This window comes from Lolium perenne, chromosome 7 (assembly GCF_019359855.2).
Source record: "Lolium perenne isolate Kyuss_39 chromosome 7, Kyuss_2.0, whole genome shotgun sequence".
NCBI lineage: Eukaryota > Viridiplantae > Streptophyta > Magnoliopsida > Poales > Poaceae > Lolium > Lolium perenne.
Window position 1 is genome coordinate 80,527,471 of NC_067250.2, and position 27,753 is coordinate 80,555,223.

The 27,753-nt window shown below is 50.2% G+C and overlaps 1 protein-coding gene and 1 long non-coding RNA gene across 2 annotated transcripts; one reads left to right on the forward strand and one right to left on the reverse strand.

The window, feature by feature from the left end:
* The first annotated feature begins 4,539 nt into the window (after nt 1-4,539).
* On the forward strand, nt 4,540-7,207 carry LOC127315883 (wall-associated receptor kinase 5). Its single transcript, XM_051346325.2, has 4 exons — nt 4,540-5,619; nt 5,718-5,867; nt 6,028-6,749; nt 7,151-7,207. Exons 1-4 carry the CDS (start codon nt 4,689-4,691, stop codon nt 7,205-7,207), a joined length of 1,860 nt encoding a protein of 619 aa, XP_051202285.1. The 5' UTR covers nt 4,540-4,688.
* A 2,467-nt stretch (nt 7,208-9,674) lies between these two features.
* On the reverse strand, nt 9,675-14,907 carry LOC139834193 (uncharacterized). The gene is made up of 3 exons (XR_011749684.1): nt 14,819-14,907; nt 14,361-14,465; nt 9,675-9,892 (listed from the first exon to the last, which is right to left on the reverse strand). It is a non-coding gene; the product is annotated as an uncharacterized lncRNA (long non-coding RNA).
* Nucleotides 14,908-27,753: the final 12,846 nt, after the last annotated feature.

A 27,753-nucleotide genomic window follows, 5' to 3' on the forward strand; every position in this document is an offset into this window, starting at 1 on the left:
AGCAAATTTTTGGTGTTGCATAGACAACACAAAAAATATTTAAACGTGTTTCTTGTATTAAAAAAAACCGATCTCATAGATCCTATCTAAAGCCAGATCCTACCCAAGTTGTTCCCACAAATAGTCAATAGATTGCAAACCAAACTGAAATTTGAGCCTCTCATTGTTCCCAGCTAACTACCTTTTCAAGAAAATTTTCACCAAAATGAAAGTACAAATATTACTAGTCAGTTTACAGGATGTACTTAATGCTTTTACATGCATACAATGGCCAAGGGAAAGACACTCCCCCGGCCATGCCATGAATTTTTTGTTGGCTGAAAACCTTTGTTTTTAAATACCCCTGAGTCATTTTCCTCGTAGCGACTCATCCCAAACTTCGTCATTGCATGCATCCATACCTAGGGTGAGTATTTTAGGGAGTAGAAGGCCCCTCCTGCGTATTTTTAGAGAAAAGGATCCCAAATCTTCCATCTTGTATAGAAAGCACCTGGTCGCAATACAAAGGAAAAAATGTTTAAATAAAATTTAAAATGATGAGGTTTCGATGAATAGATGATATTTTAAAGAATGTCATCTTAAATGCATCTTCATCGATCATATCATGCATGATATGAATTATTAGAACCTGAGAAGTAGTCAAACAGATAGTTGACTGTGTGATCCTTTTCAATGCCAGCCTTTCGACGAACCTCTAAAATTCATAGAATTACATACAAGAAGTCACCGAGTCACATATACACGAAATGAATATATTTGAAACATTTAAACTTAACTGTTGTCTAGTTGAACCTACTTACCATTTACTACGCGCAACCTTGAGATCAGGAATGCTTGTCAAAGTTCTGTTCACAAGGTCATTAAACAACTTTCATTTCTACAAAATAAGGAATCCAAACATGAAGTCAAATATTTCTATATAGCAAGGTAGAAAAAATCTTGTTCAATTTATACCTCTTGTGAACATTTCGGTAGTGCAGCAGAATGTAGAAGTTGTTGTTTTATGCGATAACAACCTACCACTTGGTGGACTACCGCGGGGGGGGGGGGGGGGGGCACCCCCCCCCCCCCCCCCAAACCATGAAAATTGGGTAAAAGCCATTGGTATTTCGGCGTTTGCCACCCCACCTACCCCAACCCCCAATATTGGTCCAAAATGGTTGTCGTCCCATTTGCCCTGTAAAGACTTGTAAGACTAAATGTGTTACCGTGGCACGTATTTTCGTGAGTAAACTGCTTGGGTCCTCATGCGCTTCTTGGAAACAAGGATCCCAAATCTGCCATATTGTCCATGGTATACAAGGTAGTGGTAAACCACATTATGTGTATGCATCCAAGTAACCCATATTGACAAGAATTCTTTGTGGCAGAACCTAAATCTCTTTTAAGTCATAGAGATTGACTTGAATAAATTGCACTACGTACCATAGAAGCACCCCCGAATGCAAATGGTTATGGAAATGGAATACCACATCCAAATATTATGTGGGTTGGATGCCCGGTGAGCATCAACAATTATCCAATGGATAATATAGCATGTGTTACAACAAAATGGAAATTGGGCTATGTGGAAATGCAGATTTATACATCCATACTAGATTACTCATGGGATTGGGATAATGAGACTTGGAGAAGTGCAGAATTTAGGAGAAGAACCTTCACATATCCAAGAAACTATTGTACTTTTTTTTTCCTTTGATCAAGTTCCACCAAAGGTTATCAATGCCAAGTTTGCAGTGAGGCAATGCATGCACCACATACTTAGCGTGCAAGCATCACTTATCCATTTTTTCCATAGCGTGATCTTAGGTGTTTTACCGAGGCTTGAGCATAATATGAGTAGGGCGAGTAACGGTCCAATGAGTTTTTCAAGATAAGAACCTCTTAGGGTTTGTCCCATATCTCAAGAATCAAGAAACGGTTATGGACTGCTACTTGAACTAGTCCTATATGCGAGAGAGCGGGCGAATGGCTCCAGACTTCTTGTTTATTAAAAAAATAAAAAATAACATTAATAAAATCAGAGAATTGAATTTATTTTTATTTTAGGCTGATAAAAAATAACAAGGCTCGGGCTGTAGTTTCCGTCTTGTATGTCCACTATATAACGAGCATGGTTTAAAATAGCGGGCTATAGCCTATAGCGCCGACGATCTCATAAGCTACGAAAGGCTATGACCGGGCTATAGCATAGCTAAAGCCATATAGAGGTTTTGCTAAACATTAAAAGAATAAAAAATTAGCATATGTTCATATATATATATATATATATATATATAAATAATTCACATGTGTATTAGATATTATGATCACAACAGAGATACAAGTAACTAGTACATAATTACGTCCACATTTCCATCGTTACAGGATATAATTATGTCAAATATTACATAATCAACAAAATACAAAAGCATGTAGCAATAAGTTTTGGAAGGAAATTTTTGGCTTGAGATTGGGCCGCCAAAAAAATTTGGGCCCAAATTTTTTAAGCCGGCAGAGCTAAAAGTTAGCGGCTACAAGGCTAAATTGTTATAGCTGGTCTGTTAGTGGTTATTTTCATTCTAGCCTACTCTCGAAAAGCTATAGCCGGCTATTTAAAACTTTGATAACAGAGACATAGACACAAGGTTGTACACATCTATTCTGTCCGAAGATCTAAACATTAAAGAAAGAGTCATATCCCATCTTTTGTCCACTTTGGTGTCTAATATTTTTCATCGAGTCTCGCCCAGCACATGCTTAGATTATGTCGCCCGAGGATCACTATGTTTGTTGCCCCTGTGAGTTGGTTGTATGAAAGTTTTTTTTTTAGATCAACCGTTGTATGAAAGTTGATGTTCAGATTATGCCATGCGCGTCCACACACCAGCACCCCGCTCCCCTCGGTCGCCTCCTCCAGGCGACAGGGGAGCCCAACCCTAGCTCCCCGCCGCCGCCACCTTAGCCCCCCGCCCCGCTCCCTCGTCGTCTCCCGAGGCCGCCGGCGGCTAAGCCGTCCGCCGCCGATGAAGGGGGCGGCGAGGCCCTATGCCTCTCGGGATCTCGCGCGCTCGTCTCGGAGGGAAGACGTCGTGCCGGGCCCCGGAGGCCGTCGCCGCCGCCCGCCCCTCCTGCGCCCCTCGCCGGCCTCGCTGCAGCCTCCTGCTCGCCGGCCGACAGCCCGGCCATGGCGCAGTCTGGCAGGGGAGGGACCTGCGGCCCGGGGTCTGCCGCGGTCGGGCCCGATCTGGGCTTCGGCGGGCCTGCGTCCAAGGCGACGTCGGTTGGTGGCCTGGGCTCCCGGCGGCTCAGCGCTCGGCGGCCGGATCTGCTGTCTCTGCGGCAGTCTGCCAGGATGCGCTTCTCAGGCGTTTGGTGCTTGTTTGGTGGACGGCGACAAGATCCCTTGCTCGGTTGGCTTCGCCTACTGCTAGGGCCTGCGTTGCGCATGCCAACAGCATCGACACTCCAGGCGAAAGCCTCGCACCATTTGGTGCCGACGTCGGCGGTGCCCCTGGGTACCACTTTTCCCTGTTGAGGGCTTCATCGGGGAGCTTGGTCTCCTGCTGTCGCGAGTTGTTGCGTTCTCCGGGTGAAAACCTCTGCTCCTCGGAGCGGGCGGCGGCGACACACTGTGCCGTTACCTTCTTGAAGGCGCCGCTTTTGGAGTCTGTGCTCCTCGTGGTGTGGTAGATGCGTGGCAGTGTGCATGGTTGCCTTGTCGTCGAGGATGGTGGATGCAGGGGCGGCGGCCCCGGACGGTTGACGTGCGCCGAGGCGGCGGCCTCGGATGGTCTTGCAGCGATGACTCCATGGGGTGTTGTCATGGTCTTGCAAGGCTTGGGTGGCGTGTTGGTGCTACGTGGGTAGCGAGCTCGTCGGCCCGGCCTACACGACGGGGCGGTCGGTGTGGCTGGCATGTCGGGGCGGCGGCCCCGGATCTTTTGGCGCGGCGTTCGTGGTCTGTGTGTGGTTGCCTTGGTAGTTTGGGCTACAAGACATCCATGTCGTGCGGCGTTGCGGCTCGGCTCGCCTCCGAGCAGGGGACGCCGGAGCAGCGGCTCCGGGTTTGGTGGTGTGTGTTTGGTCGTCGGTGGTCTGGCATCGTGTGGACGATGAGGCTCCGGTGTTTGTGCGGTTTTCGGCCGGTTTCCCTTATAAACTCGGCCGCTCTGTATGGTTTTTGGGCCCGGTTTCCCTTATTAACTGAGCCAAATCTTCCTCTATCAATACATCGTGCAGCTCACCTGCCGAATTCTCAAAAAAAAAGATTATGCCATGCGCATGTGTTTTGAAAGGACACACACCGCACCCGACGCATGCCTATCTAATCTAGTAATAGGCTTATACTGAGTGAGTTCGAAGACTGAATGGAGCCTAATTTATACTCCGTTGGTCCCTGCATGCATGCTTTGTAGATAGCTAATCTAAAGCAGCCGACACAACTATAGTTTAAGTTAGTGAATCAAAACTAAAACCATGCGCGTGGTTGGTGAGATGCCTATAGCAAAGCGGCATCCATGGAGGTACATGCGCATACGCGTGGGAATCTTTGTTTTCTGTATCAGCAAAAGGTATCGCTGCTGCCACGCTGTTTAATCCTCTCCTTATCGGGCAGCTATTGCTAGCATGTAACGGGAGAGTGTGCTCGCTAAGCACACACCCTCGCAAAGTCGCAATTAAGCAAGCAAGCACACACATACTCGTCAATGGCTCTGATAAGGATAGCAGCAGCGCTGGTGCTGGTGCTGGTTCTGGCGCTGGCGCTGCAGCTCTCAGCAGCTGCTCCGCCTGATCGCTGCACCCACGTCTGCGGGCACATGCGCGTGCCGTACCCGTTCGGCATCGGGCCGCCGGATGCAGGCTGCTACCTTCCAGGCCTGAACCTCACCTGCGACACGAGCCGCCGCGGGGCGCCGCGCCTGCTTATCGGCGCTGGCGCCGGCGCCGTCGGCCTCCAGGTCGTTGACATCTTCCTCCACAACTCCACGCTGCGCGTCGTGCAATCCGGCGACGTCGCCATCGGCGCCAACGGCCGGGGCTTGTTCAACGGCGACCTCAGAGACCACGGGCCCTACAAGCTGCTGTCGAGCGAGAACGAGCTCGTCGTGACGGGGTGCAACGTGATGGCGACTCTACTGGACAGGAACAGCAGCATCGTCATGAGCGCCTGCGCCTCCTTCTGTCAAGATCTCAACGGGCCTTACGTCACCGCCATGGATATGGGCTCCTGCAAGGAGCCCGTGGTCGGTACCCGCGACGAGGTGGCTGGCTACGTGCAGCTCACGCGGTTCAGCCAGAACGCCACCATGGACGAGGAGCGACAGCGCACCCAGGTGTTCGTCGCCGAGAATGGGTGGTTCGATCGACACCTCAACGCCAGTTTGGCTGGAGCTTCACTTGTAGAAGGGGCCATGTCGGCAGTTCCCCTTCTTCTCCAATGGGACGTCGTCGACCTTGAGCTCGGCCGGCCGCCACCCAACGAGTTTGACAAGTGGTTCAGCGGTTGCCCGACGGACTTGGCCCTTAAGATCTGCAGGAGCGGCAACAGCACATGCTACCAGAGTGGAGGCTACTCGTGCTCCTGCAGCGAAGGTTACGACGGCAATCCTTACGTCAACGGCACCGAGGGATGTCATGGTAACCAACTAATTATAAGTACTCATATTTCGCAGTGTAATTTGTTAACCCACTCCAGCTTATTAAGCACCTATGTGTTGTTTTGGGTATATACGCAGATATCGACGAGTGTAAGCGGGCAAAGGACAATCGGTGCTTTGGAGAATGCACTAATACCCTCGGTTCGTTCGAATGCCGGTGCCCGCCAGGGACCTCTGGCAACCACAGTATCCCCAATGGCTGCGTCAATCTCGACCACGGACACAGAGGTGAGCACATCCCAGCCTCACTACTAATTAAATTCTTAGATCGAACTCATTATTTCTTAGACATGTGTTCTAATCTATTTAGAGAAATTCTTGCATTAATTTTAAAAGAAAACATGTGCTTGCACGAGTTAATTAATACATGTCTTGGCCATCTTTTCAGGTCACTTTGGTTTAATCATCGGTCTGTCAGTTGCCAGTTTCCCCACCATTATTCTATCTGTTCTTGGCGCAATCTTCTTAAACCGTAAGCTCCAGCATCAGCGGGCGAAGCAATTGAAACAGAAGTTCTTCAATCAGAATCGTGGACAACTATTGCAGCAATTGGTATCTCATAGGACAGATATTGCGGAGAGGATGATCATCCCTTTGGAGGAACTAGAGAAAGCCACAAATAACTTTGATCAAGCTCGTAAGATCGGTGGTGGAGGGCATGGTATCGTCTACAAAGGGATTTTATCAGACTTGCATGTCGTGGCAATAAAGAAGTCAAAGATTGTGGTTCAGAGAGAAATTGATGAGTTCATAAATGAGGTTGCCATACTCTCACAAATCAACCACAGGAACGTTGTGAAGCTTTATGGATGTTGCCTTGAGTCGGAAGTCCCTTTGCTTGCCTATGAGTTCATTTCTAACGGAACCCTTAGTGATCTTCTTCACAAGAAACCACCAATATCAATACTTTGGGAAGACAGGTTAAGGATTGTAACAGAAATAGCCAAAGCTCTTGCTTACCTACATACAGCTGTTTCAATACCCGTGGTACATAGAGATATCAAGTCTTCCAATATACTTCTTGATGATGCCTCACTACGGGAAAACACTACGTTGCCGTGCGACCAATCGCACGGCAAAGGGGCCTATTTGCACGGCAAAGGATTTGCCGTGCGTCGGCGCACGGCAGCGTCTGCACGGCAACGCCCTCGACGGCAAAGAAGACATTGCCGTGCGCCTGACCAAACCGCACGGCAAAGGCTCGTTGCCGTGCGCGCTCTCGTTGCCGTGCGCTCGAGCGTTTGCCGTGCGCGCGCTCGTTGCCGTGCGCCCACTCCTTCGCCGTGCGCGCCGTCTCTGCCGTGCGTCCTGGAGGCTGCCGTGCGCCCAGACGTTGCCGTGCGCCCCGACGCTGCCGTGCCACCAAACGCTGCCGTGCGCCCCCGACGCTGCCGTGCGCCCGACGCGTTGCCGTGCGCCCGCTCGTTGCCGTGCTTCTCCTCTTTGCCGTGCGCCCACTCCCCAAAGACGCACGGCAAAGGATTCTCCAGGGACACACACTGGCTTCCCAGGAGCACAGGCTTGCGCCACGTGGCGCCTTTGCTGTGTGTATGCACACGGCAAAGTGACCAAATGTCCTTTGCCGTGTGCATACACACGGCAAAGGCCCCTGGTTTTTTCATTTTTTTCTGTTTTTCTTTATTCCCTGCATTTCAAAATTGCATTTCACATATATATAACATATACAACATATATATTCACCATAGCATCACCAAACACATGAACAAAACCACAAATACATAGAGCACACATAGTTTATGCATAACAAGTGAAATGTCCACAAATACATCAAGTACAAGTGCAATGTCCACAAATACATCAACACACATCAAGTACAAGTACAATCCATAACGGGAAAGTCCACAAATCCATCAAGACCATGCCATCAACCTTATTGTCCTCCTCCGCTTCCGCCGGCCTCATTGTCATTGCCTTGTGACATAAAATCTATAAGCAGGTTGATGGAATTAACATGCATTTGCATATTGAACACTTGAACAAGCACAAGTAGCGGGTTGGGCACAAGCGTAGGAGGACTCACCGAGGTTCATGCTCCGGATGATGTTCATGTTGTTGACGGTGATAGGTGTCCCCGGGTCTGAGTGGGCGGTGGCGGCATCCACATGGAGTAAGGTGGAGGAGGAAGACTCCCGGTGGAGAAGACAGAGCCGTCGGCTCATGAGCCAGCTCATACGTGCCTGCTGCTGCTGCATCATCTGCTTCGCTTGTTGCATCTCGCTGCATCATACGTGTCTGCTGCTGCTGGTACTCCAGAATCTGCCGCTCCATGTTCCGTGCGTGCTCCTGGGCCGCCTGCTCCTTCGCTGCCATCTCCTCCTACGTTGTGTTGCCGCGATGTCATTAACATTTCAATGGAAAGCATGTAAAGGAAATGTAGAGACCCGAGGAAGAACATACCCGTAACCGCTCGACAGCTAGATCCGAAGCCCGTGGCCGGGGCTCTACCTCAGGCTGGCCGCTCTTACGACCACGACGGATCCGGCGGAGAGAGGGAACCTTCGCTGGGTCGACGCACCCGTCACCAAACCATAGGCGGCCATGCTTCAAGCCTTCTCCCGCAAGCACCGCGACCTCAGGGTCAAAGTCCTCGGCCTCTGGATTGGCGTCCTCGCCGTGCTTCTGCTTGAACTTGGAGACATACGCCGTGCACTGGGTCTCGGATTGCGGGTTAACCCACAAGGACCCCGTCTCAGGATCAGGCGTCTTCCTTTGCTTCATCTTCTTTAGCACGGCAAAGACGTTAGGCTTCGCTCCTGTCCTGACTTCCTGCAAAAGAGAACATGTAATTGAGTGAAGTGACACACCCTTGCGGAGTTAACAAATATATAACATGAATTCAAAGAATGAAGGAACCATTAATTTGCTCACCTCCTTCTGCAGGTGAAGAGAGATGGGGATGCTGCCTTGGATATGCGATCCACCTCGCATCTCTGCCCGCTTCGCCTTGCCCTCCTCGTGCTTCTTGAGGTACTGGGGGCATGTCCACCACATGACCATCGCACGAAAGCACCTATCGTCGTTGCCGACGTACTGAGGAGGGTTCTACATGCACAAGATAAACCCATTATGGTAAAATAAACTACATGGCGATAAAGAAATCAATAACACATAAATGCAAATACCTGCAAGTACTGCCACGGCTGCATGAGCGTGTCGCGAGCGTCCTCCTTACTCATGTGGACGAAGCGGTCGGCGTGCCAGTCGCGGACGCATTGAATACGTGCCTCGTAGTGCATGCCAGTCACCCTCTTCCTTGCAAGCTGGTGTAGGACATCATCGCACGCATTCTCCTTGCCCTCGGCCCTCTTGAAGTATTTCTGCAACCATGCACATAGGTAAAACAAGGGGCATTAGTGCAATTATTGTGAACCAAGGAGAGTGTATGAATGGTAAGAAGTCAAAAGTCACGTACCCAGAATTTGGCAACAACCATATCCGCCGCGGTGCCGCGGCCAAGAGGATCTTCCGCGAGGCTGTAGTGCGCCCACCTCCAAGCTACGTCGCAGCCACCAGTAGGGAAGTTGACTATCCCAGGGAAATACCACCTAAGTAGGCCCCCAAGGATGTTCGAGTACCCACGTGGCGGTCTCTGCGTCGGGTCTTCAAACTGGAACGAGCTGCACCATGAAACGACAACATCAATATGTATGTGATAATAATTTTGATAATGACAAAATTGCGATAACGAAATGCCAAAAAATAACATGTACCTCCTTCCATAGGGCACAAGAACAACGTGCCTGTAGCGCCAGCTTCTCAGCGAGGGGAGCTGTGTTATCCCACGCCGATATGGCTTCCTATCACGTGGCCTCGGCCTCTCCAAAGCTGGAACGCATCGGTAATCCTCCGGCTCACACCACTCTAGGCTTGGATCAGGATCGAACACTAAGTTCCCCAACCCCTCATCCTCCGAGAGGTCCTCCTCGTCCCCCTCCTCCTCCTGGTCCTCCCCACCCCCCTCCTCCTCCTGGTCCTCCCCACCCACCTCCTCCTCGTCCTCCCGACCCACCTCCTCCTCCTCGTCATCATCATCGGCTGCGGGAGGGGGGCTAGGACTAGGAGTGAGTACCCGCGTCGCATTCTTCCTACGCGGCCGCCCTGTGGGAGCGACAGGAGGGGGGCTAGGAGGGGGGCTAGGTGGGGGCCCCGCCTCGAAGTCCCTACACCTACCAAGTCCTTGAGCTTCTTTTTAAGACCGCCACCCCTTTTTTTTGGCGGCATGCTTCAATCACCTGCAAACACAAATGAAGAGAGTGGTTTATTAGTACGCAATATTGTAAAGAGATAAATATTAGTGAAAGCAACAGAAATATAAGTAGATGAACATTAATGAAAGCAACAAATAATGCAAAAGGATGAACATTAATTAATTAGTGGAAGCAACAAATAGCTACCATAGAGTTCTCTCAAACATAGCACGGAGTTCTTACAAATAACCTAGCTAGACAATCTCTATTACACGGAGTTATTACAAATAGGCTAGCCTCACAATTACTACTACATAGATCAGTAGCTTTGTGTCGCCATCCGTGATTGGACCGCGTGTCTCCTCATCGTCATCAGGCTCGGCGAACCAATAATCATCAATGAAACCTGGAGGTGGTCCATCTGCATCGAGGTCAATCCCTGCTTTGAACGCCTCGAGCAAACTCAGGTCTTCCGGGGCACAGACATCCTCAGCTTCATCTTCTGCATTGTCTCCATCCATGCCCGCGTCTTCTTGTTCATCGTCTACGACCATGTCATCGATAGTCGGCAAGCCGATTGTGAAATGGCCGGGGAGCCCTTCTTCCTGATAAAACTCGACACTCCTTGCTGAGGGGTCTACGCGGCGGTAATCGTCCTTGTTTGGCGGGGGCGGCCTATTGCGTGAAGGCACCGTCATCACAACATCCCATCCATGTAGACGTTTTGTCGGGTTTCTGCACGCGTACGGGAGATAGAATACTTGAAAGGCCTGGGTTGCCAAGATGTACACATCCTCTCCCTTATAAACGGAGTTCCTTTCAACTTCGACCAACCCAATTTCAGGATCCCGTCTCACCCGACGTGGGTCAAACCAATGGCATTTGAAGACGACGGGATTTAGCCCTTTGTGAAACCCGTAATTCAGCTCGTATATACCCTCGACTCTTCCATAGTAATGGAGCCCATCATCACCTTGACATACCACCCCACTATTTATTGTCTTCGCGTTGGGCCGGCTTGTTGTGTATTGATGGGTGCAGCGATACCCGTTCACGTCATAGGAGTTGAACGCTTCTACGGAATGGTCAAAGCCCCTAGCAATTTTTCTTAGCTCTGACTTCATCTCTTTGTCAGTTCTTGCCTACAAGTTTAGCACAAGAAGTTTAGAACGAGAAATGACCGATAAATGTAGGAAGTGCTAGCTAATTTGGATAGAATAGTACCAAATTACAAAACCAGCTACTGAAACCGAAACCGCCTCCCTTATCGAAAATTTGCTTGGATTCTTCCGGGGTAGGCTCCCTGTGGGTATTCTTCCAATGTATAGCCTTGAATTTCCTATACCGATGAAAAGAGGAAGAGTTAGCCACGAACATACGAGTGAATGTTTGCGAATAATTAAATGGTTCGCACTTACTCGATGTACGGCTTCACTTCGACCATGGTGTTTAAGACATACGAGTGGATCAAGGTCCGCTCAGGTAGGTCCGTTCTGTACGGCTTCGAGCCACTTGACTTGCCACCAAGCCCCACGAAGATGCTAAGCTTGGGTACTTCTTCATTGTTGGCGGCATTTAAACGGAGGACCGGGTTGTGCTTTGTGGGAATGTTGGGATCATAGTGCTTAGTGGTGAAGTTTGCCACCTCCACGTTCAGGACTGCCTCGGCTATGGATGCTTCGATCTTGCATTTATTGCCGGTCATTTGTGAAGCTTTTGTGTTTCTCTCTCGGGACCAAGCGCCAACGGCCCCAATTCGGGCCCCCCTTTAAGCACTCCTCCGCGAGGTGCAGGATCATGTGTTGCATCGGATTAAAAAACCCTGGAGGAAAGATCTTCTCCAGATCGCAAAGCAACACGGGTGCCTCTTCATCCAGCTTCTCAATCACTTTAGTGTCTAACTCCCTAGCACAAATGCGCGGAAGAAAAAACTCAACCTCGCTAGCACTCGCCAAGTCTTCTCGGGGACATAGCCTCGAATCATCACCGGCATTATCCGCTCAAGCCATATGTGGTAGTCATGACTCTTCAGTCCTTGTACTCGCAGCGTTTCAATGTTCAGGCCCCTCATCCAGTTGGCTGCGAACCCATCGGGGAAAAACAAGGAGTCCTTCATCCATTGGAAGACCTCCCTTTTGGGGCATTTGTGAGGCAGAACGGAGCGTGTGGCTTAGTCCAAGTTTTTTTGGCACCATTAGGTGGCTGCATGTTCAACTCCGGCCTATCACACCACCTTTCTTGATCAATTCGAGCCTTTATGTTATCCTTCGTCTTCTCAGTGTCCACAATAGTGCTCCAAATGGCTTCACTGATATTCTTCTCGGTGTGCATTACATCAATGTTATGCGGGAGCTCGAGAAACTCAAAGTAAGGGAGCTTCCATAAGCACGGCTTGTGAGTCCATTGGTGTGTCTCCCCATATCCTAAGAAACCATTCCCATCAGGGCTAGGCTGAAGAGCATCTAACTCGGCCTTGATTTCCGTTCCGGTCTTCGGAATTGGCTTCGGGCCACGGACAACACGGCCTTTCTTGAAACTCTTTACATCACTCCTGTATGCATGCCTCCGCTCAAGGAACTGTCGAGCTTCATCAAAGCATGAATACTTGCCTCCCTTGTTTAGCCAGAAGAAAGTCACGGCACATGCACTTGCTGTGGGCAAGGCCACTTCCCATGTGTACACCACCCGCAGAACAAAGCACGTCTTTGGCAGGTCATGCAGGGACGTGTGGTACCACACATACATATCGAAGTACTCCTTCTTTGATGCGTCATATGTTCGGATCCCGCGACCTTCCCAGCCACGAACCAAGTCATCCACCAGCGGTTCCAGGTACACATTCATGTTCTTGCCCGGGTATTTGGGCCCTGGGATTATCATCGACACAAACATGTTCTCTGATCTCATGCGTACGCCGTGGGGAGGTTCATGGGAATAACAAACAACGGCCAACAACCGTATACTGCAGCCGACATACCATATGGATTGAACCCATCGGTTGATATCGCAATCGCTACGCTCCTCGGGTCACCCGCTTTCGGTGGAAATTTCTTCACAAAGTTCTTCCATGCGGTACCATCCGACGGATGTATCATCTTGTCGGTGTATCTGTTTCCTTCCACGGCCCACCTCATCCGCTGGGCAGTATCCTCGGTCATGAAGAGCCGCTGGATCCTCGGTAGAACCGGAAGATAGCGGAGGATATTCTTGGCAACCGTGGTCTGCCTCTTCGACCATCACCATTGCGGTCTACCTCAAAGTACCTAGAGGAATTGCATTTGATGCAATAATTTGTGTCAGCGTGCTCCTCTCTCGAATAGCATGCATCCCTTTGGACAAGCGTGTATCTGCTGAGATGACATCTTAAGGTCACTGAGCAATTTGGTCGAATAGTAGAAGTTTTGCGGCAAGAGGTGCCCTTTCGGCAGAAGGCTGCCTACGATGACCAGAAGTTCATCGAACCCATCTCTGCACAAGTTCCTATGGCACTTCAAGGCCATAAGGCGAGCGATGGCATCTAGTTGGGTAACCTCTGTATTTTCATGTAGGGGTTTCTGCGAAGCAAACAGAGCCTCATAGTACTCCTTTGTGTTTTCCTCCGGGTCCTCACTTGTCTCCGCATCCTGAGGTGTCTCCACCTCTACATGAGAGCTTTCAGGCACATTACCATTAGCCAAGTTTTCTAAGCACCTATCAAAACCAGTGTCATATTCCCCCCTAGGTTGAATCTGCCGCACCTCCTTCCTAGCACGTTTCTTTGCCTTTTCTCCATGGTAAGTCCAAATCCTGTAGGACGGTGTGAACCCAAACTTGATCAGGTGCATACTCATAGTTTCCTTGTCCTGTGCCTTTCGGTTAGCGCACTTACTACAAGGGCACCAAACACTTATAGGTCTGCTAGGGATGGCAAACGCCCTATCCACAAACTGCTCGGTCTTTTCTCCCCATTCATCAGTATAGTTCCACTGACTGATTCTGCCATCGTACATCCAGCCACGATTATCCATCCTCTAATCAGCAACAAAACAGACGAACATAGCATTTATATATCAAATACGAAATAAATGCATCATATATTTATTTATTTTACGCGTGCATCAACCTGAAACTCTACTAGGTGGGCTCCTAGCAGCCGCCGGATCCGTAGATTGAGTACGTTCTCCGTGCTCTACCCCGATCCGAGACAGAATTTCGGCAGCACCTCCCCGCTGCTCTCCCGATACACGTCTCGGCAAAAAGCCGAGAGGGGTGTGCATCCGGAGAACAACGGGGAGGCGCTACCGAAATCCTGTCTCGGATCGGGGTAGAGCACGGAGAACGTACCCAACTACGCATCCGCCGGCTGTCCCGATAAATGCCGTAAGAGTTACGGTTCATAATATGCGAGACCACTAATGCATATTTATCCGCGTAACCCTTACGGTCGGGAAGAGACGCCTAGGTATCGCGACAGACTTGGTGATCTAGACATAAAGAAAAACCTAGGTACAAGAGAGGCGAACGGAGTTCTCACCCTCGAAGCGTGACCGACAGCCGGCGAAGAAGACCAATGACCCTCCGGCAACGCTCCTCAAGCACCCCGACAACGCCGGCCCCTGTATCCACCTCGAAACATCGTCTGCATAGCGAGAAAAATAAATTAGTCATTCAAGTCAAGACTAAATTCTGCCTCAAATTCCTATTTGCTAAATGGCCCTAATTTTGACCTACCGAGACCTAAATTTTTCCGTACGCTCGTGTATGCAAATTTCACAAAATCAATGCATCTCAATGTGCTTTACGTGTCTTATCTTGATCCATGTAAAGGCATAAGGCAAAGTATTTTAACTTCATGCATGATATGAATAAAATACCAGCTCATGTCAAAATATCACACAAATAGCTCTGATTTTCAAATTTATCTACATCTAGCAGCGTTCATTTCAATGTAACACACAAACAACCCGTCGGGTCGGGAACACACAAACACACCTTGCTGCAGAGATTGGCAGATTGGCGGAATGGGCAGTAGGCCGTCGTTTCGGGTCAGCAGGCCGTCGGGTCGAGGCAGCAGGGTGGAGGACCTCCGTATCCCGCCGGAATCGGAGCAGCGGCGGGGCGGCGGCGGGACCTAGCTCCCTAGCTAGCTCGGCCGCGGTGGCGGTGGGGAGGGAGCGCAGCAGCAGCGGTGGGGGAGGGAGCAGCAGCGGCGGCGGTGGGGAGGGGGCGGGGAAGCAGCGGCGGCGACGGGGAATGGCGGCGTGCGTGGCTGGCGGCAGTGGTTGGGGAGGGGCGGTGGTGTCCGTGGCTGGCGGCAGCGGCGAGGAGGGGTGGCGGTGTGCGTGGCTGGCGGCAGCCGGCCGGGGAGGGGCGGCATGGCGGCGGCGATGGTGGCGTGGATGCGGGCGAGGCGGCGCGGCGTGGCGTGGATGCGGGCGAGGTGTCGATGCGTTTGTGGCTCAGGTGCCCCGACCAGGTACCGGCCTTATCCCCACACTTTGCCGTGCGCCGTTCTTTGCCGTGCGGCAAAGGGCCTTTGCCGTGCGGGCACTCTTTGCCGTGCGCATGGCGGCCTTTGCCGTGCGGCAGGGTTCTTTGCCGTGCGCCTGCGCACGGCAAAGCATTTTTTTTTTACCACTTCTATAACACTAAGAATTTTATTTGTAAATTATCAATAACATTAAGTTTTATTTGTAAATTATATTAAACTTGTTTTTCAAAATGTGTATTATTTAATACTATATGTTTCATGTTTTTCAAGAAATGTGTGATTAACCCTAACCCTAAATCCTAACCCATTGATCTAGCCACATTAATCATAACCCTAACCCTAAATCATATAACCCTAAATCATATAACCCTAAATCATAACCCTAACCCTAAACCCTAACCCTAAATCCTAACACATTAATACTTAACCATAAATCCTAACACATTAATACTTAACCATGCATCATAAACCCTAACTCTAACCCTAAACCCTAAACCTATACCTAACCATAAATACTTACCCTTTAACCTAAATCTTTGGTTCTCCATGTGTATATGTACTAAACAAACCTAAAAGAATGAAAAGTTACATTGGTGCACCCTCGCGCGGAGAAATCTAGGGGGGTAGACCCGCCGGGGCACGCGTTCATTGTTTTGGGGGGAGGAGGGGGATAACGACCGCCGGAGCACCGGAACCCCACCAAACCTTGCATGTGGACCTATGATATGTGTCAAAGTGTGATGCAAGGTGTGATTCACAAAATGGTGCATGGCATGGATCCCCGGTCTGACATTCCTCACCTTCGAGCCATAACACTTATGATTCTGGACGTGTACGCTGAAGTGTCCCGCCGCGGGTATATCGGGGGCTAGACTGTGCCAAAGGGTGCCACACATGGTTTTCCATATGTCCATGGACTAAACAAACCTAAACCTATGAAAAGTTACATTGGTGCACCCTCGCGCGGAGAAATCTAGGGGGGTAGACCCGCCGGGGCACGCGTTCCGCTGTTTTGGGGGGAGGAGGGGGATAACGACCGCCGGAGCACCGGAACCCCACCAAACCTTGCATGTGGACCTATTCTATGTTTCAAAGTGTGGTGCAAGGTCTAATGGTGCAAAAGTAGCTCCCCTAAACCCTAAACCCTAAACTGGGGAGGCTTCGAGCCCTAAACCCCTCTAAATCCCTAAACCACGACGCCGGAGCTGCAGAACCATGCATCATAAACCCTAACCCTAACCCTAAACCCTAAACCTATACCTAACCATAAATACTTACCCTTTAACCTAAACCCTAGCCCTAGCCCCTAAACCCTAGCCCTAACCCTACACCTAACCCTAACCAGTAGACCAGGCACACCGTCGACCGTGTGATAATGGCTCTAGCTGCTGGTATATGTGCCAAAGGGTCCCAATCTTTGGTTCTCCATGTGTATATGTACTAAACAAACCTAAAAGAATGAAAAGTTACATTCGTGCACCCTCGCGCGGAGAAATCTAGGGGGGTAGACCCGCCGGGGAACGCGTTCCGCTGTTTTGGGGGGAGGAGGGGGATAACGACCGCCGGAGCACCGGAACCCCACCAAACCTTGCATGTGGACCTATTCTATGTGTCAAAGTGTGATGCAAGGTGTGATTCACAAAATGGTGCATGGCATGGATCCCCGGTCTGACATTCCTCACCTTCGGGCGATAACACTTAACAGATTCCTGGACGTGTACGCTGAAGTGTCCCGCCGCGGGTATATCGGGGGCTAGACTGTGCCAAAGGGTGCCACACATGGTTTTCCATATGTCCATGGACTAAACAAACCTAAACCTATGAAAAGTTACATTGGTGCACCCTCGCGCGGAGAAATCTAGGGGGGTAGACCCGCCGGGGAACGCGTTCCGCTGTTTTGGGGGGAGGAGGGGGATAACGACCGCCGGAGCACCGGAACCCCACCAAACTTTGCATGTGGACCTATTCTATGTGTAAAAGTGTGATGCAAGGTGTGATTCACAAAATGGTGCATGGCATGGATCCCCGGTCTGACATTCCTCACCTTCGGGCGATAACACTTATGATTCACGGACGTGTACGCTGAAGTGTCCCGCCGCGGGTATATCGGGGGCTAGACTGTGCCAAAGGGTGCCACACATGGTTTTCCATATGTCCATGGACTAAACAAACCTAAACCTATGAAAAGTTACATTGGTGCACCCTCGCGCGGAGAAATCTAGGGGGTAGACCATCCGGGGCACGCGTTCCGCTGTTTTGGGGGAGGAGGGGGAGAACGACCGCCGGAGCACCGGAACCCCACCAAACCTTGCATGTGGACCTATGATATGTGTCAAAGTGTGATGCAAGGTGTGATTCACAAAATGGTGCATGGCATGGATCCCCGGTCTGACATTCCTCACCTTCGGGCGATAACATATGATTCCTGGACGTGTACGCTGAAGTGTCCCGCCGCGGGTATATCGGGGGCTAGACTGTGCCAAAGGGTGCCACACATGGTTTTCCATATGTCCATGGACTAAACAAACCTAAACCTATGAAAAGGTATATTGGTGGAACCTCGCGCGGAGAAATCTAGGGGGTAGACCATCCGGGGCCCACAGACAGCCGTTTTTAGGGGGGGAATGACCCCCGGAGCACCGAAATGCAACCAAAACTTGCAACTGGACCTAAAACCTACCCTAACAAACCTAAGAGAATGAAAAAGTACATTGTGCACCCTCGCGCGGAGAAATCAACGGGGGTAGACCCGCCGTCCCGCTGTTTTGGGGGGAAGGAGGGGGACGGCCGCCGGAGCACCGGAACCCTGATATTTGTGGGGGATGAGCATGGGGACTAATTTTGTATTGCACATTGTCTTAAGTAACACTAATAAATAGTCATCAAAAAGTAAAACTAATAAAAAAATATAAGTATTAGATGAAATAAAATAGAAAACAAATAAAATAAATGACGGCGCACGGCAAAGAAGAAATCGCACGGCAAAGGAGGCTTTGCCGTGCACTTTTCCTGGCCTCACGGCAAAGGGAGGCCCACGGCAACGTCCCAGCCCCTTTGCCGACCAGGTTTTCTTTGCCGTGAGGCTCTTATGCTCTTTGCCGTGCTAGCTTCTTTGCCGTGGGCTTTCGAGGGACTTTGCCGTGCGCTGATACTTTGCCGTGCGGCGCTGCTGACTTTGCCGTGAACCGAATCTTTGCCGTGCGCCACCCTGTATCTTTGCCGTGCACATTTTCTTTGCCGTGCGTGCCTCTTGCGTCGCACGGCAAAGAAATCTTTGCCGTGCGGTAGCTCACGGCAATGATTTGCTGCACGGCAGCGCCTGATTTTCCTGTAGTGCCTTCACGGCCAAGGTTTCTGACTTTGGAGCTTCAAGGCACATCCCGACGGATCAAACGGGCATATCAACGGCTGTGCAAGGGACTCTAGGATATTTAGATCCTAGTTACTATTACACAGGGCGGCTAACAGAAAAGAGTGATGTTTATAGCTTTGGAATTATTCTCATCGAGTTACTTACTAGGAAAATCCCAACTTCATATAAATCATCGGAGGGTGATGGACTTGCTGTACAATTTATTGCACTGTTTGCAAAAGGCAAGGTGACTGAGATATTAGATCCACATGTTCTGGAGGAGGGACCTCGGGAAGTAGAAGAGGTAGCTGCTCTAGCTGCATCATGCATAAATAAATCACGTATAGGGTTTGTGGGATTGGCAACACGCCTCCACATCTCTTCTTTATATATACTTGGCAGGAATACAAACACGTACACATACGTTACACAATACAATTCGTATGTTACACGGAGACCAATTCTTATCACTCCCCCTCAATCTAAACCGCTACTATTACATACAAGGTTGAGATTGGTTCTAAATCGGTCTAACATCTGCCGTGTGGCTGGCTTAGTAAAAACATCAGCCAACTGATCACTAGAAGAGATGAACCTCACCTCCAAAGCACCATCAGCAACTCGCTCTCGCACAAAATGGAAGTCTATCTCAATGTGCTTGGTTCGAGCGTGAAAAACTGGATTCGCCGTGAGGTAAGTAGCCCCTAGATTATCACACCATAAGACTGGAGTTCGCTGTTGGGAAACACCTAGTTCTGTAAGCAAAGAACTGACCCACATTGCTTCAGCTGCTCCATTTGCTAGTGCCTTATATTCTGCCTCAGTGCTAGATCTCGATACGGTAGGTTGTTTCTTCGAACTCCACGAAATAAGATTCGGACCTACAAAGACTGCAAAACCACTCGTAGAGCGTCTATCATCAACACATCCGGCCCAGTCGGCATCAGTAAATATACTGATATTCTGCTGTGGTGACTTACGAATGCGTAGACCAGTGTCCAACGTTCCTTTAACATAACGCAGGATGCGTTTGACTGCCTCCCAATGTACTTCAGTGGGCTGAGAGAGGAACTGACACACCTTGTTCACCGCAAAAGAAATATCCGGACGTGTGAGAGTTAAATACTGTAGACTACCAACAACACTGCGGTACCGAAAAGAATCGTCTGTACCTAAGAGTGCTCCAGTATCGCGAGCAAGCCGCTCGGTAGTAACCAAAGGAGTGGAAGTGGACTTGCAATTCTCCATATTTACCCGATGCAGCAAATCAAGCGCATATTTGCGTTGCATAAGTGTCATGCCCCCTGAATTGTACGACGCTTCCAATCCGAGAAAATACTCCAGAGTGCCAAGATCCTTGATAGGAAAAGTGTTCGAGAGAGAGCGAACAAGACCCTCAACAGCTGCAGGAGTAGAACCAGCGATAACAATGTCATCGACATATACCAGCATGAACACTTGGACACCAGCTTGATTAAAAATGAATAGAGACGTATCAGCCCTGGAAGGCACAAAACCAAGCTGCAACAAGCGAGCACTCAAACGAGCATACCAAGCTCGGGGGGACTGCTTCAAGCCATAGATAGCACGCTGCAATTTGCACACATGAGTCGGGTATTGAGCATCCTCAAAACCTGGGGGCTGCTGCATATAAACATCCTCGGACAAGAAACCATGGAGGAACGCATTGCTCACATCCACCTGACGGAGAGTCCACCCTCGAGAAACTGCAAGCGAGAGGACCAAGCGAATCGTCGCAGACTTCACAACTGGACTGAACGTATCACCATAATCAATACCATGCTGCTGAGTGAAGCCGCGAGCAACGAGACGGGCCTTGTGTTTCTCAATAGAGCCATCTGGACGGTGCTTGGTCTTGAAAATCCACTTGCTGCCCACAATATTTGTGCCAGAAGGGCGAGGAACTAGAGTCCAGGTCCGTGTCTGAGAGAGCGCTGAGAATTCATCAAACATCGCGGCACGCCATTCCGGTTCACGTAGCGCATCCGTATGAGAAACAGGGGCCGCAAAAAGAGCACGCCTTCGTGGATCATACCGCACCGTGCCGTCCGTGTAGCTCTTCTCGCGACGAGTATTGTCGCGGAGACGAGTAACCATGCCGTGGCCGGGAGCCGGAATGGAGGGAGCCTCTACAACAGGATCAGATGGCGAAGCAGAAACTAAGCCAGGCGGTGAAGAAACGTGCAGGTCGCGCACGTCACGGTCGCCACGTCCAGGCGACACAACGCGCTCGTCAGGGTCGCCACGTCCAGGCGACGCAGCGCGCTCGTCAGGGTCACCACGTCCAAGGCAAGGCGATGCCGCGTCCGCATCGCGAGCCTGGGGAGACGCCCGGGGAGATGTGCCCGCATGCACATGCAAGTTCGGACGAGGCTGCACGTCCAGGTGAGTCTGCTGGACGTCACTAGGTGCTCCTTCCTGTTCACGTAAAATAAAGCCTGGAGGAGACAGATTAGTGGATAAATAGGTTAAGTCATATTGACGCTTATGATCACTCGTAGCCGGTTCAGACTCGGGAAAAGTAATGGCCTGACGGAGAGTAGGAATATCAACCGTGACACCTGGAGTAGCGTACGGGAAAACAGACTCGTCGAAAACGACATCGCGGGAGATATATATACGACCTGTGGACCGGTCGAGACACTTGTAGCCCTTATGCATAGGACTATAGCCTAAAAAAACACACATCTTAGAGCGGAACTCAAGTTTGTGAGCATTGTACTTGCGGAGACTAGGCCAACACGCGCAGCCAAAAATACGAAGGAACTCATAGTTCGGCTGAATTCGAAGGAGTCGAAAAATAGGAGTCTCTTTGTTAAGAACTGGAGTGGGCATGCGGTTAATGAGATAACACGCAGTCAAAAAAGCTTCGTCCCAAAAACGTAACGGAAGGGACGAATGAGCAAGCAAAGCAAGACCCGTTTCAACCAAATGACGGTGTTTGCGTTCAGCGACTCCGTTTTGCTGGGAAGTATGGGGACATGACACACGGTGAGATACACCGGTGCGCTGAAAGTACTGATGGAGCCTATGATACTCGCCGCCCCAATCGGACTGGATGGCTTTAATTTTAGCATCTAAGAGAAGCTCAACATGAGCCTGAAAAGCATAAAACACTTGCTCAACATCAGACTTGTGCTTAAGAAGGTAGATCCAGCAAAAACGGGAGTAGTCATCAATAAAACTGACATAGTATTTAAAACCACCAGAAGAGGCCACAGCAGGACCCCAAACATCAGAATGAACAAGCTCAAAAGGTGCAGTGGTAACACGATGAGATAAATTATATGATAATTGATGACTTTTGGCACGCTGACAAGCATCACAAATCGACGAAGTATCAACTGAAACACATGATAAATCATGGTTCTTAACAATGGTTTGCACTACATTATTAGTAGGATGGCCTAGACGCTGGTGCCACTGAGACGATGTAGTCTTGGCACCAGAAAGAGCATGACGAGATGACGACGACGCGCGACTAAACGGGATGGGGTAGAGTCCTCCATGACTTCTACCGTGAAGCAGAATTCTCCGTGTGGCCTTGTCCTTAACACAGAAAAAATGACGGTGAAACTCAACAAAGACATCATTGTCACAAACAAGACGATAGACTGAAAGGAGATGCTGGCTGATGTTCGGGACATGAAGGATATTATTCAGTTTTAATGGTGAACCGGCTAAAGAAGAGTGACCAATATGCGCAATAGACAAACCTGCACCATTGGCCACTTGAACTTGATCCGTCCCACCATAACGCTCTTGCATGTGAAGGCGCTGAAGGTCGTTCGTCAGATGATCCGTAGCCCCGGTATCCATGATCCAAGGAGGAAAAACCGGGGAACCCGTCGAGGCAGAGTTCCCGGAGCGCTGCTGGTTGTTGTTGGAGTTGTTGGCGCGGACGAACTCGGGGTTGAAGCGGTTCCGACACTCGGATGCGGCATGCCCCCAGTAGCCACAAATTTGGCACTGAGGACGCTGACGACGACGGCCATTGCCTCCGTTTTGGCGGTTCCCACCACCGTTGCCGCCGTAGTTAGGGCGGCTGTTGCCACCACTGGCGGGCTGGCCGTAGGGCTGACCGTATCTGCCCCCACCAGCGCCGTATGTGCCTCCGCCAGTGCCGTACTGGCCACCTCCGTGGCCAGCGGTGGGGCGGCCTCCATTGCCCCCACCATATCCGGTCGGGTAGCTACCAGCCGAGGGTCCACCAGAGAGCGACGCGGGCGCACGCGGCCAGGGTGCGCCGCTGCCACCGCCGAAACCGCCAGGACGAGATGCTGCGTTGGCGGAGGAAGACCACTCCACGGTCTCGGCCTGCTGTGCCTGAAGTGCCTCAAAGGAGAGGACATGAGAGTAAAAATCGGCATACGAAACCGAGACGTTATCGACAGTGAGAGCACCGGCGATGGAGTTATAACCGGTGCCGAGACCGGTGATGATGTAGTCGACGAGCTCGTCGTCGGTGATGGGGGCGCCGGCGGTAGCCATGGCATCAGCGAAGCTTTTCATCGTGTGCATGTACACTGCCGCCGACATGTCTCCCTTCCTCGTCGCCTGGAGCTGGCGACGGATGTGCCGCACGTTGGCGCGATTCTGGGCGCCAAACATGGTGTGGACAGCAGCCCACGTCGCTGCCGCCGTCTTGCAGCCGATGAGCTGCGTAGCTTTATCCTCCTCCATGGAGGAAAGCAGAAGACCGAGAACCTTCTGGTCAAGCGCCCACCAACGCGCATACTCAGGGTTGGGGACGGTACGAGCGGCGTCACCGGTGCCTTCGGTGATAGTCTTATCCGGAGCGGGCACGGAGTTGTCGAGGAAGCCGTGCAGGTGCGCGCCGGAGAGGTTGGGCAGTGTCAGGCCTCGCCACAGCATGAAGTTCGAGCTGTTGAGGCGAACAGCGACGGGCGGAACAACCGTCGTCGAGGTGGATCCCATCGAGGCCGAAGCGGAGAGAGGAGAGATGACAGGGCCGACGAGCTGCAGACCCGAAGTTGCCGAAGTGGTCATCGCGCGGAGGAGGACGTCGCGCGAAGGAAGAGAAGCAGCTCCGGCCGCGCGAGATCGAGATCGCGATCGCGATTGGAGGCGGCGGCGCGCGTGCGTGACTGGCTCTGATACCAAAATAAATCACGTATAGGGTTTGTGGGATTGGCAACACGCCTCCACATCTCTTCTTTATATATACTTGGCAGGAATACAAACACGTACACATACGTTACACAATACAATTCGTATGTTACACGGAGACCAATTCTTATCATGCATAACACTGAGAGCGGATGAGCGACCGACTATGAGACATGTGGAAATGGTACTAGAAAGCCTCCAAGCACCCAAGGTGCGTGTTCCAGCTGATTTGGAAGAAGAGTACAGCGAGAAGTACATGCCAGGAACTTGTCAGTCATCTGGAAGAAGTAGAAACTTCAAGGAAGCGAGTAGGAGATACAGTCTTGAAGATGAGTTTGTTCTGTCTGCAAGATACCCTCGATAAGTCTGTTTAATAAATAGGGCAATAGAAGATTGCCTCAGGCAGCTCCTTGTTTGCGTTTTCGTGATGTAATTCTGTCAAACCCTGTATCCCTAGTCTGTTTGCAAGAGTCCAAGTTGTCGTTTGTGCCCGCTGCCATTATTCAGGAAGTGTGCGGGAGCTGTTTTGATTGTTCTCCTGCTGAGGCCTAATTGTAGCCTAGAGGTCTGATCTTTTGTTAGTTGAAAATCTTGTTGTCAGTCGGCAGTGGATATCTGATGTTTCAGTTCTTGCCTCGGGCAGCTCCTTCCATCTTATTAATGATTAGGGCATCTCCATCTCCAGTGGCTCGACCCACTCGAACGCTAAAAGTAACCGTGTGCATTCGTTTACGTCGGGTCGTGGATGCGAGAATGGACTTCGGACCACGATTGTTTGTTTGCATCTTGGGGTCCCCCCGGCGGCCCGACGCATTTGTTTCCTTTTGTTATTTTCCATTGATCAGATAGAGATGCATAGTTGGTAAAAAACATATGAAATCTAATAAACAGATCAAAATCTACCGTCATCTAGTCGTCGCCGGTGAGGTCAATGACCTCCGTCATCTCCCATGGTGTGTACGGCGCTGGTGGGGGCAGGTAGTATACCGCCAACGCATGAGGAGGAGGAAGAAGGGTAGCCACTGTCGGTCGAGCTCGCTCTGGTCAATGGTGTGGTGACCCTGCATACCACTGCATGTTGTAGTATGCCAGTCGTTGATATAACATTCACGAAGTACCAATCCGCAAATATTACATCCCTTAGAGTAGTACAACAGAACATAGCAGGTCCATAACTCATTCATTTATTATTACAAGCAACATGTACATATTATCTCGGAGTTCCTCTTGGGTCCTAAGAGGAATACTCCTGGGTTCGAGGCGAACCCGACTCAACTTACAATATAAGAGTCTTACTAGGTTATACATTTATTCTCCTCGAGCAGTTAAGTACTAAGAGTTTGTACTGCTCGGATACTACTACTCGATAGGTCTATGCTTGCTCTCCTACGGAACCCTCCCGGTTCCGTAGACGATGAGGTAGTCTACTCCGTCGATACCTCCGGAGAGGTCTGGTTCTTCATAGCAGATGTCCTCTGCTCCTTCGGGTTCGTTGTTGTCCTCCTCAAGTCGATTCAGACAATCTAAGCATGAGATTTAAGAGTGGTATGAGTACGAGCATACTCAACAAGTTCATTATAGAAAAGAGGTGTTTAATGCACTAGCTACGATATCAGACCAGAAAGTCTAATACCAATGCAGGTTTTGATAAACATTTCTTCAAAAGGTTGCTTTTATTCAGAAGAACTATGTCCGTCAGCCTTCACCGGTTTACTAGAACTTCATGGAGCTCCTTTCCGGCCAAATCCCGGAATAGGGAGTGACAGGTCATGATTCATTACACTTTGCAGAGGTGTGTTGCTTTACCCATAAGAGATCTTATCCTTGGTGCCAACCGGGCAGCTTTCCCGTCCACACTTCCTTTGGTGTGAGGCCCGGTATAAGGTCATAGCCAATTATATTCCTCCGCTACCTCGCACACCCACCCTTTGTTGCATCCCCGACCCTGGGTCCTCGCCGGTGTACTTATACCAATTAAGGATGGCCCCCGACCACGACAACAATCTGGGATCGAACCAAACTCCTTCGCCGGTAGATGCAACACCTCATAGACCGCAATACCGTGGGGACTTAGAGTGGGATCCCCACCCTCAAGTTGTTCCGCAAGCCGCAACTGCTACGGTATGCACAACATAACCGTGGGGAATTAGAGTGGGATCCCCACCCTCAAGTTGCTCCGCAAGATACAACCGCTACGGTAAGCGCGTCCGTTGATGTACAAGAGGTGGAAATACAATTGACTAGTCCGTCCCATTTCAGATCTTATGGTTAACACGAGTTTTACGGCACAAGAATCACTGGACGACATTTGTTGTTTAATCCTAGATGGATATAAACCCTTGCAATGGAACCTCCACCATATCAACACAATCCATGGTTCCATTGCCCACCACTTAGTCATATTCATAGTTATGAAAATAGTGGTTTTTCTTTTTTATGCAATAGTGATAAACATAGTACTTTGCAAGTAATTTGGTAAAAATACTCAAATGACATGAGCAAGTGATGAACTTGCCTGAACACTGCAAAGTGTTGCAGTTGGATGGTGTGGACTGACCCTTGTCCTCTGTTGCTGAAAAATAGCATCATTGTCCGATAAGGGCAATGGTTAAAGAAGCAATTATGCATCATTCAGCTTTTAGGGTTTGTTTCCCCCTTCCGGTGTTTTTATCATTTCATGTGAGAGGTAAATACTAAGAATGATTTAGGGATACTTTGTTTAGGGTAAAATACAACCTTGAAATGTTGTCAAGGTGTTTTTAAAGTCCAAAAGAATCTATGGACTTATTTTCATTATTGAAAATATAAAGTGTGATTTAAATGATTATTATAATCATCAAGTTAGGACTTATTATTAGTTGTCTTCAAAAATTCCTTTTAATATTTTATTCTTATAGAGAATTTTATGCTGAGCAGTTTTCATATTTTAATTATTTTTTTAGAGCTATATTCTATTTTATAAAATTCTTAGAAATACTCACTTAAATGGGTATTTTGGAAATGTCCAAAATACCCCTCGGGCCCACCTGTCAGGCGGCCGAGCTGGTTAGGTTGGACCAGCCCACTAGGCTCGGTCCAACCGACCCAGTCACGTCGTCTCCTCGCTGCGTCCTAGCCCTAATCCCCCTTTCGGCTCCCGCGACGCCGAAATCGCCTCCACCATCGCCGCTTTAATCCGGCCGTCTCCGGCCATCGCCGGCGACGAGATGGTGCGGATCTGGACCGCCTCTCGACAGGGGACATGGTGGTCCGCGTCGATCTGACGCTCGTGTTCTCGTTCGCTCGCCATCGACCCTCCCGTGCGCCTGGCTTTCGGCGTTCACCGCGCGTTGGAGATGCCGTGGACCTTCCTCCTGGCGCTCCCCTGGGCGCGTGGTGCTGGGCTGGGGTGGTGTGGTGGTCGTTGTGGCTTGGCTTGGCCAGGCCTGGTGCCACCGTGTGCCCTGGCGTGCGCCGCCGTGGCCGCCATGGCCGTGTCGACCATCTCCTCCCCGGTATGTGCTCCTCCTTCTCCTCTGCTACCTGTTCTATCTCTTCTCCTTCCTCTGGATGCCCTGGCATCCAACTTATTGTGTTGCTGCTGCTACATCTATGTGCTCTGTTGCTGTGCTCTCTGCTGTTGCCATGGATTCTAGCTGCTGCTGATGTGTGACTAGCTTGGCCTTGCTACTGCCATGATTCTGTGCAATTATCCTAAGCTATGTGCTGGCTTATGCTTGCATTTCTTGTTTGAAACTCTCCCTGTGCCTCTGTGCTTGTTACTACTCTTGCTAGATCATCAAGTGTATTCAATTACTTGCCCTGGCTTGATTACTGTGTGTAATCCTTGCAATTAGCAAGAGCCAGTGCTCCTGGTGTGCTATCTCTTGTGCTTATATTTATGGAATGCTCAATTGAGCATAGCTGTTGACTAGACAGCTCCATCCCTTGATG